At 40.2% G+C, this 20,474-nt stretch overlaps 1 protein-coding gene across 2 annotated transcripts in view; it reads right to left on the reverse strand.

Moving 5' to 3' along the window:
- Gspt1 (G1 to S phase transition 1) overlaps positions 1-20,474 on the reverse strand; it is a 37,273-nt gene that overhangs the window by 8,516 nt on the left and 8,283 nt on the right. Inside the window, exons 2-11 of one of the 2 annotated variants that reach the window (XM_021184378.2) lie at positions 15,701-15,736; positions 15,562-15,603; positions 13,654-13,878; positions 12,424-12,457; positions 10,069-10,146; positions 7,309-7,489; positions 6,063-6,217; positions 5,755-5,895; positions 4,433-4,526; positions 3,321-3,401 (exon numbers count right to left, since the gene is read on the reverse strand). In XM_021184378.2, coding sequence (XP_021040037.1) covers positions 3,321-3,401; positions 4,433-4,526; positions 5,755-5,895; positions 6,063-6,217; positions 7,309-7,489; positions 10,069-10,146; positions 12,424-12,457; positions 13,654-13,878; positions 15,562-15,603; positions 15,701-15,736 — 1,067 coding nt within the window. Of the gene's footprint in view, positions 1-3,320; positions 3,402-4,432; positions 4,527-5,754; positions 5,896-6,062; positions 6,218-7,308; positions 7,490-10,068; positions 10,147-12,423; positions 12,458-13,653; positions 13,882-15,561; positions 15,604-15,700; positions 15,737-20,474 lie in introns of both variants that reach the window. The other variant, XM_021184377.2, reaches the window with a different exon arrangement.

Genomic DNA, 20,474 nt, shown 5'->3' on the forward strand with positions numbered 1-20,474 from the left:
GAACTTGTGTGGCCCTGACTTTCCTGCCATGATGAACTAAGCTGAAGAGCCGCTTCGCTCAGCTCTCCATATCTACTGACTTTAAGCATGCGTGTTTTACCCACATGTGTGCCTGGTGCCTGAAAGGTCACAAGTGGTAACATCAGATGCCCTGGAAATGGAGTGATGTTCCATTGGGAGCCACTGTGTCACTGTTGGGAACTGAACCCAGGTCGTCAGCAAGAGCAAGTGCTCCTTAACCACTAAACCATCTCTCCAGCCTCGTTGCTTTGGTTTTAGAAAATTACTTTCATTTATATATAGGTGTGTGCTCATCTCTGTGTAGAGTGCCGTGTATTGCATGAATCAAGTTCCCTTTAAGAGCTGAGTCACCTCTCCAGCCCCTTCCTTGAGCTGTTTTTCTCAGAGTATTTTATCAGCTACAGGAAACTAAGACAAACATCAAATTTAATAACTGGATTTTTAACTCTCTTAAATTTAAATTTCAGAATTCAAGAATTCCCCACCCCTCCCACAGGAGGTCAGTCCTCAATTAAGCAGGTATTTCTGAAAGTTATTTTAACAAGTGGATTTAAAAAATGTATTGTGTAGGCCGGAAAGATGGCACAGTAGTAAGAGCACTTGCTGCTCTTCCAGAGGACCCGTTATCAATTCCCAGCACCCAACTGGTAGCTCACTACTACCCTATAATTCCACTTCCAGTAAAGCTAACATTCCACGGCTGCTGTAGTACCAGGTATACATAAGGCACAGATGCAGGCAGGCAAAGCATTCATATATACACAGTAAGAGCTGGACAGTCATGTGCTGCTATGGTCAGCACGGTATTGTTGCTGATATCACCTTTCTTTGTTGTTGTCTCATCAATAGGCCATGGCCCTGCATGGGAAGGATGGAGGTGTGATACAGACAATTGGACCACAGCATTATGTGTATTAACAAAAGGTATTTACCTAGAAAGCATTAAAAATATCAATTTGTTTCTTGGTATAATTTTATAATACCTTATAATAAATCATCAAATCTAGCTTTACACCCACTAACAGGATTTGTTTGTAATGTATATCTGGTTTGGGCATGGGTGGGTGTTGGTGTGCATTGTACATGTGGAACAGAGGTCAGGGGACAACTGTGGAGTGTTTCCTTTTTCTTTATGTGGGTTCTAGGTATCAAGGGTCAAATCTTTTATATACTGAGTCGTTCGGCCAGCCCTTAAATTTTTTTTTTTTTTTTTTTGGTTTGGTGAAAGGGTTTCTCTATATAGCCCTAGAACTCACTCTGTAGACCAGGCTGGCCTCAAACTCAGAAATCAGTCTGCCTCTGCCTCCCGAGTGCTGGGATTAAAGGCGTGCGCCGCTACCTCTGACTTGATTTTTAAGTTACCGAAGGGCCTCAAAGCACTTTATGACCTTTATGACCTACTATGACCTTGAATTCCACAATGTCCTCCCTATGCCTCCCAAGTGCTGAGATTACACATTTGCACGACCACACCCAGTGTGAAATAGTTCATTGTAAAGTACGTTTTTAAGAAGCTTTATTCATAGTGATGTGTATACCAAGTGAGTACAGGTGCCCAGAAAACCCAGAGAACATTATGGAACCAGAGACAAGAAGATTTGTAAGCTGCCCAAAGTGCTAGAACTGAATTCCGGTACTCTGCAATAGCAGCAAGCACTCAGTCATCCAGCCAACTCTCGAGCCCCTGAAATGTACTGTCTTTAAGCATAAAGCTGGTAGTAGTAAGGTCATAAATGAACGGGTGACGTTAACACTGCTAAGCAATTCAAAACTGGACTCTTCTCATGTTGCAAATGTGAAATTACACATACTCAATAAACAACAATGCATATCTCTAAGCACTTCACCATACCATTATTTCTAGGGGTCTCACATAAAGGGCTGGGACTATAACTCAGTGGCAGAATGAATGCCTGCTCAGCACATACAAGCCCTTGAGTTCAACTTCCAGCACCACAAATATAAACACAAATAATCTCTGCCTTTTTGTAGTTGGCTTTCACTTTACATAATGCCTTCGTTAGTTTGTCTGTTTTGAAGCATGTTATAGTTTTCTTTTCTTGAAAGGATAGTGAGGTTATTTTTTAATCTTTTACAGATGGTTGTGAGCCACCTGACATGGGTGCTGGGAATGGAACTCAGATATTCTGGAAACGCTGAGCTATCACTATAGTCCTAACATATCAAGGATTTTATGAAGTGAAAGAAAGAAAAAACTAACAAAGAAAGTTTTCAGCTAATGAGAGGGTCCTGAATGACCTGCCACGTATCCCAGTGCATAGCTGGATGGTTTTCTACTGCACATACATGCCACATTTTGGCCGTTTCGGAGCAGTGCTACTATGAGCATAGTTATTCAAATAACTCAGGCACACTACAGGTTCAGAGAAACTTCTCCACCAACACATTACAAAATGACCTTTAAGGATTGGGGATTTAGGTAAATGCTAAGGTGCCGAACTAGAAAGAGCTCGGGTAGGTCCTTAGCTTGGGGCTGGGAGGTTTTGTTTGGTTGGTTGGTTGGTTTTTTTAACCAATAACAATAACACCACAAAATTAATAATTTCCTGAAAGTACAGCTGTGGATATACTATTTTGTGGCATCTGAATGGCACAGGCCTCAGACATACCACCAGGCACACCAGGATAGAGAGCCTAAGATTTCTTCCATGGCTCACTTAATTTGTGTTGTTAAGTAAAGCAGTTACTTAACCACTGCAAGTCCCTTATTTTATTTCCCTCTATTGAGAACGGGACAAGTTGATAGTTTCACACCATCATGTTGTACCTTCTTCCTTCTTAAAAAAAAAAAAAAAGATTTATATATCATATGTATGTGAGTACACCACTGGCTGTCTTCAGACACAGAAGAGGGCATCGGATCCCATTACAGATGGTTGTGAGCCACCTTGTGGTTGCTGAGAATTGAACTCAGGACCTCTGGAAGGGCAGTCAGAGCCATCTTTCTAGCCCCATGTTGTACCTTCTAACAGGGTCAGCTAACCATTTGTAACTGATTTTTAAAAACAACAACAACAAGCAAACAAACAAGGTTTTGTTGTTGTTTGTTAATTTTTTTAGATGGTTCTTGGCTGTCCTCTGCCTCCCACATGCTGGGATTAAAGGTGTGCCTCCACTGCCCAGCTTCTATTTGTTCTTTCATTTCACCTATGATTAACAAAATAATTATTACTTATAAAACCTATTTGTTTTAGTGGAAACTCCTAAGTTTTTTAAAAGTTTTGGCTCTGTGAACATTTTCAAGAGATTTAAGTAAGACAACACATACTAACACTTACCTTATTTGGCATCATTACAAGCTGCTGGCCTTTACAAATAGATCCAGATTCCAGCTTTCCCAGGACCACAGTCCCCATATCCTATTCAAATTTAGGATTAGAAAAAAAAAAAAAAAGTAAAAACTCTCAAGACTTTTATTGCTGATTATAGCAGGTGAATGACCCAAAGTGAAATTCTATGGCAATTATCTATCAAGGAGAAAGACTTAGCTTAGTAAGTGATAGCATGCTTCCAATCAATCTTAAACACAGACAAGGTAACAAATACTCCATACTAATTGGTATCTTAGGCCTGAGTACACTTAAATAATAAAGAATGCTTAAGCTTCAAACAGCACAGAATTTTACGTTGGAAGATCTAAATTATCTGTACAAATTTAGAAAAACTACTTAATTGTAAACTAATCACAGGATAAAAGACTTCAACATACGACAGACATGACATGAATTGTTACTGTCGCAATCTAAAGGTCAAGCTGCCGGCTTGGGATGGAGCTCAGTGCAGGCAGCTTGCCTGATGTGCTGCTTACTCAAGCCTCTGTACTGCAAAACAAAAGTACCTAAGTCCAGCTGAAACCAAGGAAGCCAAGGTTTTTGGTAGATGATTGAGATGTATGGGATTGTTTTTGTGGAGACAGGGTCTCAATGTGTGGCCCTGGGCTAGCCTAGAATTGCTATGTAGACCAGGCTTGAGTTAAAAGATCCACCTGTCTCTGCCTCCCAAGTGCTGAAATTAAATACATGCACTACCACACCCAATGCACTTCACTGACAAAAAAACCCCTCATGTGTTGGTACTATTATAACTAAATGCACTCTTCTTGCAAGGTTACTTATCAATAGCTACCACTTTTAATGTGAAAAATCTTTCAGAACAGCATTCTCATTATTATTACAGCTAAAATAATGACTCAATGAAAATATCCAAGCTAAGCTGAAAGTCATGGCCTTCCATAAACAAACATTCAAAAGAATAATAAGCGCCACCACGCCCGGCTCAAAAGAATAATAATAACATTTGTTATACTATTATTTATTTTTTTCTATAACTTATAACAAAAGACAATGATTTCATCTCCCCTAAAATATAGTAACTTTGTTATTTGAGGTACCTTGTACTTATCGACAATTGGCAGCCTGATTGGTCCATCAACTGATCTATTGAAGTTTGGCAAATTATCCAGATATGGAATAAATGGTAAGCCACTGAGAACAGAACAATATCAATTAAAGAAAGTAAACACAATAATTTTTAAAAATCTAAGAAGTTACATTATTATAATTTAAACAAAAAAATGACATATTTCCCCTGTGTACGTTTTTTCATTTAATATATTTCCTTTTCATGAAACTTACACCTTAGAAAACTAAAATAAAACTAAATACCTTACTTTAAAAAAAAAAGCTCCCTAGGCCAGATATAATGATACATCCCTGTAATCCCAGCACTTGGGACACTTAGACAAGAGGGTAATAAACTCAAGGCTAACCTGGGCTACATAGTGAGATTATTGTTTCAAAATAGAACCCCCAGAACTTCTCTGAGTGTTTACTAATTGACTTCCTGAGTGAGTGTGCTTGTGTGTCGGTGTGTGGCCTGTGCATATGGGGTCAGAGGGCAGTTTGAAGAGTCAGTCTCCCCTTTATGGTCTGGACCTCGGCAGCAAGCACCCTGAGTGGCTGAGCTGTCCTAGCCCAGTTTTCCCAGAGTTTACATGACATTAGAAAGGTTCTGCAACAGGCTACCTTGTAATATCAACTCCTTAAGGATGGGGAACATAAGGCATTGCTGTGTCTTCTAGACTTGCCTCAAGCTCAATCCTGCTTCAAGTGCTGGGATTGCAGGCAGGCACCAAATGCCTATCATCTATTTCTACTTTCAAGTACCAGATTTTCATGCATTGTAAAGTTTAAAATCAGGGTTTCATAATCCAACTTCTCCTCTGTGAGGCAACAGTGTCTAGCAAGGCTGTCTGCTTCAGAGTAATTACAAACTAACCCTAAAATAGTATGTGTGTAACTTACAATAGCCAAAGAGAAGAAAGAAAAAAGGGGAGAAAAAAAAAGGGATTGAAAGCGAGGTAAGAAAAGGGGTTGAGGGGCTGGAGAGATGACTCAGTGGTTAAGAGCACTGACTGCTCTTCCAGAGGTCACGAGTTCAATTCCCAGCAACTACATGGTGGCTCACAACCATTTGTGATGGACCTAATGCCTTCTTCTGGTGTGTCTGAAGACAGCAACAGTGTGCTCATATACATATGATAAATCTTAAAAAACAAACAAACAAAAAAGTTAAGGAAAAAAATAAAGCAAAATTTTATCCAATTTCCAAGTTCTAGAGTAAGCAAGACTGTACAGAACTAAGATCTCTTTTCAGTAACTATTAAAATATGTCCATCCTCCCTTTAAAACAAAAGTCAGAAAGGTTACTCACATGTACCAAGGACAGAAATCTGATTGCTCTTTAAGATTAGCTCCTGTCAGTCCAGAGCAGGGCATAAAGTGAATGTCCTTTTTGGGATTGAAGCCAACTTTCTTCAGAAATGGTACTAGTTTCTCTTTACATTCTTCATATCTATGAATATTTAGAAATAAATCAATTATGCCAACTAGACAAACTCTACTTTCATCAGTAAACAAATTAAAGCTTTAAAAAACTGGAAGAAACAATGCAAGCAATAACAAAACAGTAGCTTCACTGACATGTCTGTAAAACAAAAACAGCAGAGCATCTAAGCTTACCTCTCATTGCTCCAGTTTACCGTTGGATCATCCATCTTATTAATAAGCACAATTAAGTGTTTGACACCTGCTGTCTTTGCCAACATTGCGTGTTCTCTTGTCTGTCCTCCTTTTTCAAATCCAGTTTCAAACTCTCCTTTCCTGGCTGAGATTACCTATTCCAAGAAACCAAGTAATTTATTTCCATGTGCTATGTCATAATATCAAAACAAATATGGATGCTTTTTCTTTTCTTTTCTTTTCTTTTCTTTTGGTTTTTTGAGACAGGGTTTCTCTGTGTATCCCTCGCTGTCCTGGAACTCACTTTGTAGACCACGCTGGCCTTGAACTCAGAAATCCACCTGCCTCTGCCTCCCAAAGTGCTGGGATTAAAGTCGTGCGCCACCACCAACCAGCTTTTTTTTTTGGGTGGGGTGGGGATGCTTTTTCTAACCCTTTAAATTCCCTAAATCTAGCATACATGTGCATTTCCTTCAATTGTTTCAGGCTAAGGATGTGATAAAATATGTATTTAGCAATATCAGGGAACAGAGTCCAATATCTAGTATGTATGAGTGTAGGCTCCTGCTAAGGCCAGAGGTATCAAACACCCTTGAATCCTGAGTTATAGGCAATTGTGAATCACTCAACATGGATGCTGAGAATCAAACTCAGGTCCTCTGCAGGAGCAGGTTTGTGCTATTAACTACTAAGTCATCTCTCCAGCCCTTACTGGATTTAATCTCCAATAGTATGAACAAAATAAAACAAAAAACAAAAAGCATATAAGCTGATGCATACTTGTAATCCTAGCATTTGGGAGTCTAAAGCAAGAGGATAATGAGTTTAAGGAGAGCATGTACCACCAAGAAGAAGGGAAAGGGAAGGGGAAAGGAGAAATGGAAGCACGGGGCTAGCATTCAAGAAAACACTAAATTTAGACACATGAATAACAGCAACAAAAAAATGAAGTAAATTATAAACAGTTCTTGGGCAGATAAGCGTGACAGAAATGAATACTGTGACTACAACTTTTAGAGAGTGATTAGAATATTAGAGTTAGAGTTGTAGAGCACACCTTCAACTAGAGGCAAGCAGATCTCTGACCAGCAGGTCAGCCAGAGGTACATGGTGAGACTGTTTCACAAATAAGTGATAGAAAACTTACACAGCAATATGCAAAGACCATAGATTCAAGCCTTTTCAATGGAAAAGATACAACCTGGGCTATTAATAAAGATGTACAGAACAGAAATGTCTTTCTTACCAGTACAGCCAAGTCAGCTTGAGAGGCACCACCAATCATATTTGGGACAAAACTCTTATGGCCAGGAGCATCTAGAATTGTAAAATGCTTCTTTTCCGTTTCAAAATAGGCACGACCCACCTCCACGGTTTTGCCCTTGTCTCGTTCTTCCTGATTCGTGTCTAAGGCCCAAGACAAGTACCTGGAAGGATTTTTAAAGAATATATGATTATCTTTAAAAATATTCTTTACAATTAAATATGTGATTAAATGTAACAACCAGTTTCATGTTCACTATTCATCTGTGTCATAACATTAATAAACAAAAAAAGAGAATTCAATATGAGTTGAACTGAGCATTTCAATAGTCAACTAGTCTATAAGCAAACATTATTCATAAAGGTAAAAGTGATGGGCATTCCAGTATCAGGGAGACTGAGGCAAGAGGATATAGAATGTTTGAGCTACGTATCAAAATCTACGTATCAAAAAGGTGACAGAGAAAAGGAAAAACAAGGATGAGTCACAGTGCTAACATTGTGCTTCGAATCAACTGTCTGCCTCCCTCAGTCTTGGGCATGGACTATTTGGTCCACAGCAGTGTTGTTTAGGGAGGCTTAAAAAGGGTATGGCTGTGTCAGAAGTGAAATGTTATTGAAAACTGGCTTGGAGAATTTAAAGCTTTACACTGCTTCTGGTTTGTTCTCAGCTTGCCGTTAAGACCACAGTGGCAGCCAGGCGTGGTGGTGCACACCACCTTTAATCCCAGCACTTGGGAGGCAGAGGCAGGCCGATTTCTGAGTTCACGGCCAGCCTGGTCTACAAAGTGAGTTCCAGGACAGCCAGGGCTATACAGAGAAACCCTGTCTCGAAAAACCAAAAACCAAAAAACAAACAAACAAACAAACAAAAAACCCACAGTGGCTACCAGCTGTTAAGCCTCCCAGGCACAATAGATTTGTATCCCTCTAGAACAATAGTCCAAATAATTTTTCCTTCAATAAGTTGCTTCTGGTCACAGTGTTTAATCACAGCAAGAGAAAAATAATGAATACAACTAAATCCAAAATCCAACGTCACAGAGTGAGATAACCGTCCTTTCTTCACTTTCCTAACTAAAGCCAGACAGAGTAGTTCTTATCTATAGCCCATACCATAATCATTTACAGACCACAAACGAATACATTTGAGGCCAATCCAGGCTACAGAATGAGAACTTATCTCAAAAAAGCATATTTTTCCCCAGAAGACCACCATTCACATCATGTTGGAACTTTGGTTACTAATTAAGATTATTGATATTATTTCACTGTGTAAGAATTATATAATTCTATATATATTATTTCAAAACACGTATGGTAATAGCTTGTAATCTTCTTAGTTCAATACTAATTAAGATTTGTTTCATTTGCTAATTGTCCAGACCAACTAGAGTGAAAGACATTTGTTCCAATAACAACAATAATCAAATCATCAAACAGAGAAATGTGGTCCTTCCTGAAGGAAAGACCAGAGAATGTGGTATCCCAGTGAAGTAAGGGCTGCAATCTTCTCTCTCAAGTGCTAGACACTTGAACCCAAGCTTCTCTCTCAGCCAGGCATTACTCTATGAGGGACCTGTACTCCCAGGTCCATAAAGTTTAAAATCACAATAAGTAAGGTTGCAAAGCTTACCCACACACGTTTTCCTTTGCTACTGGAAGGTAAGAACTATCAATAATTCCCTTTTCCCATCCAGTACTTATTTACATTACACATTATCATCACAAATCCTATGCACAACTATATTTCTTTTCTCTCCAAATGCCACTGCAACGTTAAGTTCATTCCTGCTTATTATAAATCTTATAAATACAATCTATTTTTCCCCTTTGGTTTTTTGAGACAGGATCTCTCTGTGTAGACCTGGCTGTCCTAGAATTCACAAGAGAGCTGCCTGCTTCTGCCTCCCAAATTCTGGAATGAAAGGCCTAGCAATATAACTCTAATCTTTTAATAGTTATATAATTATTCAATTAAATGGATGACTTATAATTTATTAAATGTTTCTCTCACTACTAGATGTTTACATGACTCCCAAATTTCCTTTGCATATGTTAATGAATCATCAGAAGCAAGTCTCTATGAATGATGTAAAAAAAAAGAATTTTACCTTTAATATGCAGTATTTTAAACAGAAGAATTTGTTTAAAATCATTTTATTTCCATAGGGCCTCACTATTGTTACTATTGTGTACTGGCTGGTTTTGGGTGTCAACTTGACACAAGCTGGAATTATCACAGAGAAAGGAGTGGGGGAAATGCTTCCATGAGATCCATCTGTGGGGCATTTTCTCAATTAGTGATTAATCGGGGAGGGCCCCTTGTGGGTGGTGCCATCTCTAGGCTGCTAGTCTTGGGTTCTATAAGAGAGCAGGCTGAGCAAGCCAGGGGAGGCAAGCCAGTAAGTAACATCCCTCCATGGCCTCTGCATCAGCTCCTGCTCCCTGACCTGCTTGAGTTCCAGTCCTGATATCCTTTGGTGATGAACAGCAGTATGGAAGTGTAAGCTGAATAAAAACCCTTTCCTCCCCAACTTGCTTCTTGGTCATGATGTTTGTGCAGGAATAGAAACCCTGACTAAGACACCCAGGTTGGCCTCAAACTCCTGGACTCAAGCATCCAGAGTAATGGGACCATAGGCATACTGGCTAGAAATACATATTTGAACAGATTACAAGAACACTAAGGGTACTGTGTTTCCTTAAAATTAACTCATAGTATCATAAAAGTTTACTATACCAAGTTTCTCTGTTTTTTTCTTTAGCTTCTCGTTCATACTTCTCAAGTGTCCTTTTGTCGACCATTCCAGTCAAATACCTGAAAATGGTTAAAGACAGAAAAAGAGTATGGATAATTACTCAGTAAATAAGAAGGTGCTAGAGCACTTGAAGAGATCCTGCGTTGAAGAAAAACAGCTATTTGAAAATAGATTTCCCTTTATGTATCTTGTGTGTGTGCAAGCATGGTGTTCATGTGGGTGGCAGTCAGAGGACAGTCTGTAGCCGTCAGTCTTCCTCATCTACCATGTGGGTCCCAGAGATTGAGTTCAGGCGGTTAGCTTTGATGACCTTTGCCCACTAGGCCACCTCACTAGCCAAAACCCCAGCTCTTTTAAAGTAAATGTACCATCCACTGAGCTAGTTTAAATATAAAGATATTTTATCATTTCAAATTATTACATAAAAACAAAAGTACTTCATAATGAAAACTGAAAGTTTGTACCTTACCAAGGTATCCTCAGCTCACACTGTCAGTACTTTATAAAACAGCCTGAATATGTAAAACATTGTTCATATCACAATCCCCACAGGACACAAAATACAGTATTTCTTTTTTTTTATTCTTTTGGTTGAGACGGGTTTCTCTGTGTAGCCCTGGCTGTCCAGAAACTCACTCTGCAGAGCACACTGGCCCTGAACTCAAGAGATCCACCTGCCTCTGCCTCCCAAGTGCTGGAATTAAAGGCATGTGCCACAGGTGCCCAACTTCTTTGATAGTCTTAATACGAGAAAGTATTAGTCATATGCAAACGGCAAAACATGAACTAACCAGTTCAGATTCTTTCAGTTACTGATGTCAGGGTCTGGAGAGATGCTCAGCAGTTTGCTGTCCTTTTCGAAGGCATGACTTCAGTGCCCAGAACCCTCACCAGGCAGTTCACAGTCACCTGGAACTCCAATTCCAGGAGAGCCAACACTCCCATACACATACATTTTATAAAAAGGAGGGACTAGAAAGATGGCTCAGCACTTAAGAGTATTTACAGAGGACCCAGCACCTACATGGGAGCTCACTAGTACACATAACAACAAACTTCTGCCTCCCAATTGCTAGGATTAATTAAAAGGTATGTGGCACTAACTATGCCATGCCTAGCTCCCCAACACACCCCCCAAAAATGGCTCAATGATTAAAAGCACTGGCTGTTCTTCCAGAGGGTCTGGGTTCAATTCCCACCACCGACATGGCAACTCAAGCCTGCAACTCCAATCCCAGGGATCTGACACCCTCACACACACAGCAGGCAACACACCAATGTACATAAAATAAAATTTCAAAAAGGGAAGAATATTTTTAAGGCGGGAATGGGAAGGTCATGTGCCATTAAGAGCTCCTGTTCTGCAAGCATGAGGAACAAGTTCAAACTCCTAGCATCTATATAAAAACTGTACATGAAGATGGATTTGGTGGCACACAGCTCTGCCTCAAAATAAACAAGCAATCAAACCTACAGGTGGACATGGGTTCCTACAGCTGTATGCTCAGCACTGAGCAGGGTGGAAGGGATAGAGACAGAGAGATTCCAAAAGCTAGGTAGCCATACCTTAAACCTGGAACTCTCCAGTTTAGTCAGAGACTCATCTCAAGGCAATATAGCAGAGACACCATCAGCAAGACACATGATGTTCTGCTATGGTCTTTACACGTATGGGTTCATAGATGTGTGCACTAATACTCATGTGCAAACATCACCAACACACACACACACACACACCACTTTTTGTTTTGTTTCTTTTTTTAATTAATTTATTTATTTGCTGTATGTAAATACACTGTAGCTGTCTTCAGACACTCTAGAAGAGGGCATCAGATCTCAGTACAGATGGTTGTGAGCCACCATGTGGATGCTGGGATTTGAACTCAGGACCTTCAGAAGAGCAGTCAGTGCTCTTAACCACTGAGCCATCTCTCCAGCCCTTGTTTTGTTTCATATTGACAGCTTTTAGAACCACAGTGTTCCCTGAGTCTGGCAGTAATGAAAAACTCAGCAGAATATTTGACATCTGTCTTTAAAGTTTCTAACTTGAGGTGGTGACCAATTTTATCACAATTGCATGGCAACATGGACACTTAAAACAATGCCTGAAATTTATACAATCAAAATTAACTATTGCCCAGTGGTGGTGGCGCACGCCTTTGATCCCAGCACTCGGGAGGCAGAGGCAGGCGGATATCTGAGTTCGAGGCCAGCCTGGTCTACAAAGTGAGTGCCAGGACAGCCAGGGCTATACAGAGAAACCCTGTCTCGAAAAACCAACCCCGCCCCCCCCCAAAAAAAAACCCAAACTATCATTAGATGAAAGAGAGACTTACATTATTTGTCCTCCAATAGTTGACTTGCCTGCATCTAAAAGGAGCAGCAGAAATATTGGAACATAGGTTAAAAAAAAATCAAACAATATATACAAATATAAAATCAGTCATTTTTAAAATCAGGTATAATCCATTCTTGCAAAAGCAAATGAACCTGTAATAGAATTTGGGGATTAAATTCTAGGGACCCTCTCCCATGTACAATATAAACAAGGGTGATTCCCTATAGAGCAATGATGATAGAGAAATACTTACCTGATAAAAAAGAAATAATTTTAAAAAAAGATTGCTGTGGACATTCAGCTAGCAGCACAGTATCAGAGAATACCCATTCCCCAGACAGCCTTAGAACACAGCAAAAGAAGCTAAAGACTTTGTGTTAACAGTACGGGTTAACCTTGAACCTAATTCTCCTGCCTCAGTCTCCTGAGTGCCAAGAATACAGGCATGCGCCTCCACTGCAGGCCGTGTGAGGGTCCTCCTTTCACTGTAGGAAACAGACAGGCTTCCTTCACAGGCTTCAGAGCTAGTCTTCTGTAAAGGGAGATGGGTCGAGCATGGTGAGGCATAGCTGCACCCTCCTAACTCAGGAGGCTGATGCACAGGAAGAGCCTGGGTTGAAGGCCAGCCTGCACTACTAAATAGTGAGTCCCTGTCTCACGAGACAGGGGTAATGCACAATACACTATTTTTATTACAACTTGGTAAGTCAGAAAACATAAAATAAGGTCTTGTTTCTTTGGCTAAATCCGTTATTTTATAAGCACCCAGAAGTTACCTAAGAGTTTCTCACTTCATCTTGGATACTAATTCAGAGATACCACAGCATGACAAACCATTACCAGTGGTCTACAGACTAATTAATTATCCATTATATACATACTGAAGCTTAATCTCTTCCAACCTCTATGCCAATACAAAATAGTTCATCTACCTAAACTTCAAAAACAAAACCTAACAAAAAAAATAACCTGGCAGTGGTGGCACACACCTTTAATCCCAGCAACCTGGAGGCAGAGGCAGGCGGATCTCTGTGAGCTGGAGGCCAGCCTGCTCTACAGATCTAGTTCCAAGACAGCTGGGACTACCCTATTGCATAAATAAACACACACACACAACCACAGCACACAGAATTACTCTTCATCTCCCAGTAGCTAAACAAGATGCTCCACACTTTGAAGTCTCCAGTAACTCTGGTCACTGCCTATGAGTTCTCTGAAGACAACTTACCAACATGTCCGATGAACACTACATTTACATGTTCTTTCTTAGGAGCGCCTGGTGGTGCCACCACTGACTTAGGTTTCGGTATTTCTTCCTCCTCCTCCATCATTTCTTGGGTGCTTTCCTCTGGTGGCCTTCCATCTCCTGAGGAACCACCCGCTGGCTCCGCTTCACTTATTTCTTCTTTGTGCTCCCATGATTCTTCTGGGGACATTTCTGTCTCTCCATTTTCTACTAAAGAAAGGTAAGTTAATTTTTTATCTTTTAAAAAAAGATTTATTTATTTTTATTTATATGAGTACACTGCTGCTGTCTTCAGAAACATACCAGAAGAGACCTTAATTCATTATCTTAAAAAAGACCTCCGTGCATTTTAAGCACACAGGCTTTAAAGCAGCAAATACAAGTCACTTAGACTAAGTGTTTCCTAAGAGTAGACCACATGTAAACAAGAGAGCCATTACTCCCAACCCCAGCTATTCTAGTGTCAAGATGTCCTAGCAGATGGGCAGAAAAGGAAAGCATGAAAACTAGAACAAGGAGTGTGAAGGAATTTAAGAGATCAATTTTCAGGCCGAGCGGTGGTGGTGCACACCTTTAATCCCAGCACTTGGGAGGCAGAGGCAGAGGCAGGTGGAGAAACCCTGTCTCGAAAAAACCAAAAAAAAAGACAAAAAAGGAAAAAGAAGAAATTGGAAAGGTTTAAGAGTAAAAAAGTTGGGGCTGGTGAGATGGCTCAGTGGGTAAGAGCACCCGACTGCTCTTCCAAAGGTCAGGAGTTCAAATCCCAGCAACCACATGGTGGCTCACAACCATCCGTAACGAGATCTGACTCCCTCTTCTGGAGTGTCTAAAGACAGCTACAGCTACAGTGTACTTACATATAATAAATAAATAAATCTTTAAAAAAAAAAAAAAGAGTAAAAAAGTTTAAAATTTTTTTATTAGATATTTTCTTTATATACATTTTAAATGTTATCCCCTTTCTGAGTTTCCTCTCCCAAAATTCCCTATCCCCCTACCCCTACCCCTTCCCCAACCCACCCACTCCCGCTTCCTGGCCCTGGCATTCCCCTATACTAGGGCATAGAATCACAAATAAAGTTATTTTTTTTAAAGATTCATTCATTCATTCATTCATTCATTCATTTATTTATTTATTATATGTGTGTACACTATAGCTGTCTTCAGACACTCCAGAAGAGGGCATCAGATTTTTGTTACGGATGGCTGTGAGCCACCATGTGGTTGCTGGGATTTGAACTGCTCTTTGGAAGAGCAGTCAGTGCTCTTAACCACTGAGCCATCTCACCAGCACCATAAAGTTAATTTTTAAAGGATGAAAATGTTTGACGAAATGTTAGAGCAAGGCATAATGGAGTATGTCTGTAATCCCAGTGTTCTCAAAGTCGAAGCAGTATGTTCAGTGGTTCAATGCCATCTTGGCAAGTTTGCTAGTTTAGGCCACAAAGACCCAGTTTTAGGAAACAGCAACAAAGACAAAGCTGGACATGGTGGTGTACACCTTTAATCCCAGCACTCTGAGTTTAAGGCCAGTCTTGGTCTACCTACCAAGGGAGTTCTAAGACAGCCAGGGCAACACACACACACACACACAAAAACCCTGTCTGGAAAAAATACCCCTTCCCCACAAGAAAGAAACAAAAGAAGTCAAAGGAACAAATACAGCCTTTTCAAATAGCTAGAACTCCTCTCTGCTCAGTTCCATTTGCAGTCACTAATCTGTTAAGGCCACGTTAATGCTCAATTTGCTACACCTTCTAAATTCTAATAGCAAAAAAATTCAGTGTGGCTTAAGCACAGGCATTTCAGTCATCAGAACACTTACATTTGAAGCTTAAATCTAGAGTGAAAGTTTCATATTACTGTATTAATATGGTCAGAAATTCTTACCAACAGGTTCTGAAAGTTCCATGCTAACAGTAGAATTTGAACCTAGAGAAAAAATTGAAACATAATACATTGATAACAGTATCTAATTTTACATCACAGACAACTTAATGTTTTCCTAGTTAGACATTTAAGAACTTACCTTCACAGGACTGGTCTTGAGAGGCCTCTACAGGTTCTAGTTAAGAAAAATGAGTGTTATTAGAAATGAAGCTGTATCTTCTTTGCTTATCAATGACATCACAGGCCTCAGCAACTCAGAACAATGGCTGCTAAGTGGCTTTCAAATCACAACTCTGTTTAGCCTACCTTTAAGAACTCTACCAATTGCAGACAACTAAAAGAAATCTGGGCACCAGGCAAGATGGTTCAGCAGGCAGAGCTCACCACACAAACCCGACAACCTGAGTTCAATGCTTCAGCCGCAGAACTGTGGAAGAAGCCAGGCTGCGGAGATGCATCTTTAATACCAGCATCAAAAAGGGTGGAACGAGAGAACCAATTCCACAGCGCTAGCTTCTGGCCTCTACACATGCCATAGAATGTTCAACCTACACTTATCACAAAATGGTTAATTAAAAAACTCCACAGACAACAACCAGCTTTCAAGAATGGAAATAAATGTTTCAAAAATATGTTCTTTCAAATCTTTCCTTCACAGATATTAAAAATATAATACAAATTAATTGGACTGAACTTACACAACATAACTTCTACTCCTCTTGGGATAATCCTTCAAACCAAGAAGGTTGTGACTGTCAAGGTAGCAAACACCCAAGTAATTTGATACTAACATTTGACACTACAAGCCTCTGAAGCCTCTGGAACACATAAATTAACATACTCAGAAACGGTGATTCTTGCTGGGATTTGATCCCAACACACTCAGGCAGGCTGGGTTTAAGGTAACAATGGACTAACGTAGCAATTTTCAGGACAGCCAGAGCTACACAGAGAAACCCTATCACAGAATTATTATTTTTTAAAAAGTGATTCTGATGAAGTCAGTTTGGTCCTATTCTAGAACTCAAAGATCAAGTAACAGGTCAGCTTGCAATTACCAAACTACAAACTGCTTAGGGTACCCCTGTAGAGCTATAGGAGATGTGCATTCTGCTATCCAAATATGTGGGTTTGATTTCTTTATCCCTGAAGCACAGTTGAAACTGCTAAAGGTTTTCCAAGACGAAGAAACACTCCAAAGGATTTGAAGTCATATGACATAAACAAAATAGTGAAATCTGTAGCTTACAAACTTCATCTTTAAAACCATCGTCCAGAACGTATCAACACCTACAAAAATCAACACAGAGAAGTGGGTTTGGCAGCAGAGGACTGTAATCCCAGAAGCAGAAGGATCTGTTTAGCTAATAAGCAAATCTAAAGCCATCCTGGTTTTATGAGATTGTGCTTAGATAAAAAACAAAAAAATTTCTTTTCTTTCTTTTTGTTTTGTTTTGGTTTGTTTGTTTGTTTGTTTTGGTTTTTTGAGACAGGGTTTCTCTCTATAGCCCTGGCTGTCCTGGAACTCACTATGTAGACCAGGCTGTCCTGGAACTCAGAAATCCGCCTGCCTCTGCCTCCCGAGTGCTGGGATTAAAGGCGTGCGCCACCACTGCCCGGCTTTTTCTTTTTCTTTTTCTTTTTTTCTTAAACATCTAAGATCACAATTCTTTAGGATTTATTTATTTATTTATTTATTTATTTATTATATGTAAGTACACTGTAGCTGTCTTCAGACACTCCAGCAGAGGGAGTCAGATCTCGTTACGGATGGTTGTGAGCCACCATGTGGTTGCTGGGATTTGAACTCCAGACCTTTGGAAGAGCAGTCGAGTGCTCTTACCCACTGAGCCATCTCACCAACCCTAAAATACATTTTCAATACCATCAAAATGTTGAAGAAAATAATTGCTGTCAAGTTTATTAATATCACTACAACTGCTGTTGTTTGTCAGCACTAGAGATCAAACCCAAGACCTAGAGTTTGCTAAGTCCTCATCTTTATCAATGATTAGCCTGCATGTATGTATGTGCACTGAAGGGACTCTGGCTAGCTCGAGCATGGCTAGCATAGCTCTGACAGGCCTTGTCCTTCTCTCTGTTAGATTACATTTCCTAAAGCTAGCTACCAAGGTCCATTCCTTTATTTGGCCACTTCTTCCTCCTGAGGCTGACTAACAAGATTCAGCTAAAAGTCCAGCAATTTGGATCACCTAATTAACATGCCCAATGAAAATTCAAATTCATCCTAACATGAGATTTCCCTTTTTACCTTTATAAACTACCATTTTTCCATGGGTCACATCTGCCTACTGTCTAAGAGAAGTACTGCCCACTCCTCCTGTTCCTTTCCCCCTTTCCTACTTCCTGTCTCCTGCCTTGTCCTGCATCCCTGCACTCTGTTCCTCTGCTGCAAGAATCTTTTTTGTGCTAAGAACTTGGTCTTGGGGTCGAGAACTTTTTGAAAGTTTAAAATAATAGAAAATCAACATGTAAAACTGAATAAAAACCAGTAGTGCCTGCTTCTAATCAACACTTAGGAGGCAAGAAGCTAGAGGATCACTGTGAGTTTCAGGCCAGCTTGATAGGGGTTTCAGCTTGGCCAGGGCTACTTAATGAGAGGCCTTTAAAAAAAACAAAACAAAATAAAAAACAGACATTAAATTACCACCACTCTTATTCTAAAACTGTACAGATTCCTGGGTGCTTTAATAGGTACGTGACCTGTGACAGCTGATAGACTTGAGCTGTTAGTACTCTGTATTGAGTGAAAAGTGACATCGCTTCAGCCACCTTACAGAGAACCTAAGCCGTTCCCAGCACCTACACGGTGGCTCACAACCACCTACAACTCTGGTTCTTGGGATCCAACACACTTTTCTAGTCTTCAGAGTCACCAAGCATGCACATAGTTCAGATACATATGTGGAGGCAAACAATTATACACATAAATAAAAACAATAGTGAAAAGCTCTTGGGCTGTTGAGATGGCTCAATGGGTAAAGGCTCTTGCCACCACGCCCCACTGTCTAAAGTTCAATCCCCAGGACTCAGATGGTGGAAGGAAGAGGACCAACTCCCAAAAGCTGTCCTCTGATTGTTACACATATGCCATGGACTGCACTCCCCAATAAATGCAATAAAAATAAAGCAATAAATAAAACAAAATAAAAAAACAGCAAATGCCAAACCAGCCAAGGCTATGTAACAAGACTTTTAAAAGATATTGTCTTATACTTGATATAGAAAATAAGCCATATTTAAAAAACCACCAGGGAAGGGTGGCCTTCAATCCCAGCATTTGGGAGGCAGAGGCAGATGGATCTCTGAGTTTGATGATAGCCAAAACTACACAGGAAAAAAAAAAGTGTCTTGAAAACATACAAAAAACCCCATATTGTATGACTTCATTAACCTGAACTCCTCAGAACTGGTCAGACTCTAATCTGGAAAGCAGGGAACAGCAAGCAGTGCCCGCTACTTAAGGAGGAGAGGTCTCCTTTCCAGGTGCTGAAGTGGTATACAGTTAGATAGTGCTAGTTAAACACAGCCCACCAAACAACAATCAAAAGGGCTGAGGTGTGATGTCTCAGTGGCAATCCATTGCACTCAGGAGGCTCTGGGTTAAAGCACATGTGCACAAACAAAGCTCAGTGCAGACACTTCATGATTTGATATTTAAATCTGTACTGCCTAGGTATGACTTTGTTTGTTTGTTTGTTTTTGAGACAAGGTTTCTGGGTACAGCCCAGTCTACCTTTGCCTCCTGAGTGCTGGGTGGCCAGAACACTTAATATTTTTAAGGACTTAATTATTTATTTAATGTATTTATTTAATGTATGTAATTTATTTAATGTACACTGTAGCTGTCTTCAAACATACCAGAAGAGGGTACAGATCTCACTACAGATGGTTGTGAGCCACCATGTGGTTGCTGGGAATTGAACTCAGGACCTCTAGAAGAACAGTCAGTGCTCTTAACCACTGAGCCACCTCTCCAGCCCAGAATAGTTAACCTTTAATGAATTAACAGTCCTCTCCCCCACAGTTAACTCTCTTAACTCTGCCTGACCTTGAACTCACAAAAATATACCTGCCCATATTTAAGTATTAATTGGTTGTGTGTGTGTGTGAGAGAGAGAGAGAGAGAGAGAGAGAGAGAATGAGAATAAACACAAACAGATGCTATAGTGGCAATATGCATGCAGACTAAGAACAATGGCTAGTCCCCCTCCCAACCACCCCCAAAAGGTTTCTCTGTGTAGCTCTGGCTGTCCCGGAACTCACTCTATAGACCAGGCTGGCCTCGAACTCAGAAATCCTCTTGCCTCTGTCCCCCAAGTGCTGGGATTAAAGGCGTGAGCCACCAATGCCCACGAAATCAGGGTCACATCTATACTCACAATAGCATAAATTGTTATGATCAAAATAGTTAAAAAGAAATTAAATATTTAGCCAGGCAGTGTCTTGGGGGGAAAAAAAACTGATTCTTGCCTTACATGTTATTGGGGCAGGGTCTCTCTTGAATCTGTTGCACTATGTACCCCAAGCTATCCTGGCTCATGAGTTTTGAGGTGATTCTCCTGTCTCCTGTCTTGGCTTCTCATTCTGCCTTCGGAATGTTGGGATTACAGATACACAGCACCACATCTGGATTTTCAACATTGGTTCTAGGAATCAAATTCAGGTTGTCGGGTTTATGTGGCAAGTACTTTATTTTGATCTACTGAGCTGAGGTCACACTTGGCCCACTTTAAAAAAAAAAAGGGAGCTAGAGAGATGGCTCAGCGGTTAAGAACACTGACTGTTCTTACAGAGGTCCTGAGTTCAATTCCCAGCAACCACATGGTGGCTCACAACCATCTGGAACAGGATACAATGACCTCCTCTGGTGTGTCTGAAGACAGCAACAG

This window comes from Mus caroli, chromosome 16, assembly GCF_900094665.2.
Source record: "Mus caroli chromosome 16, CAROLI_EIJ_v1.1, whole genome shotgun sequence".
In the NCBI taxonomy this organism is placed as follows: domain Eukaryota; kingdom Metazoa; phylum Chordata; class Mammalia; order Rodentia; family Muridae; genus Mus; species Mus caroli.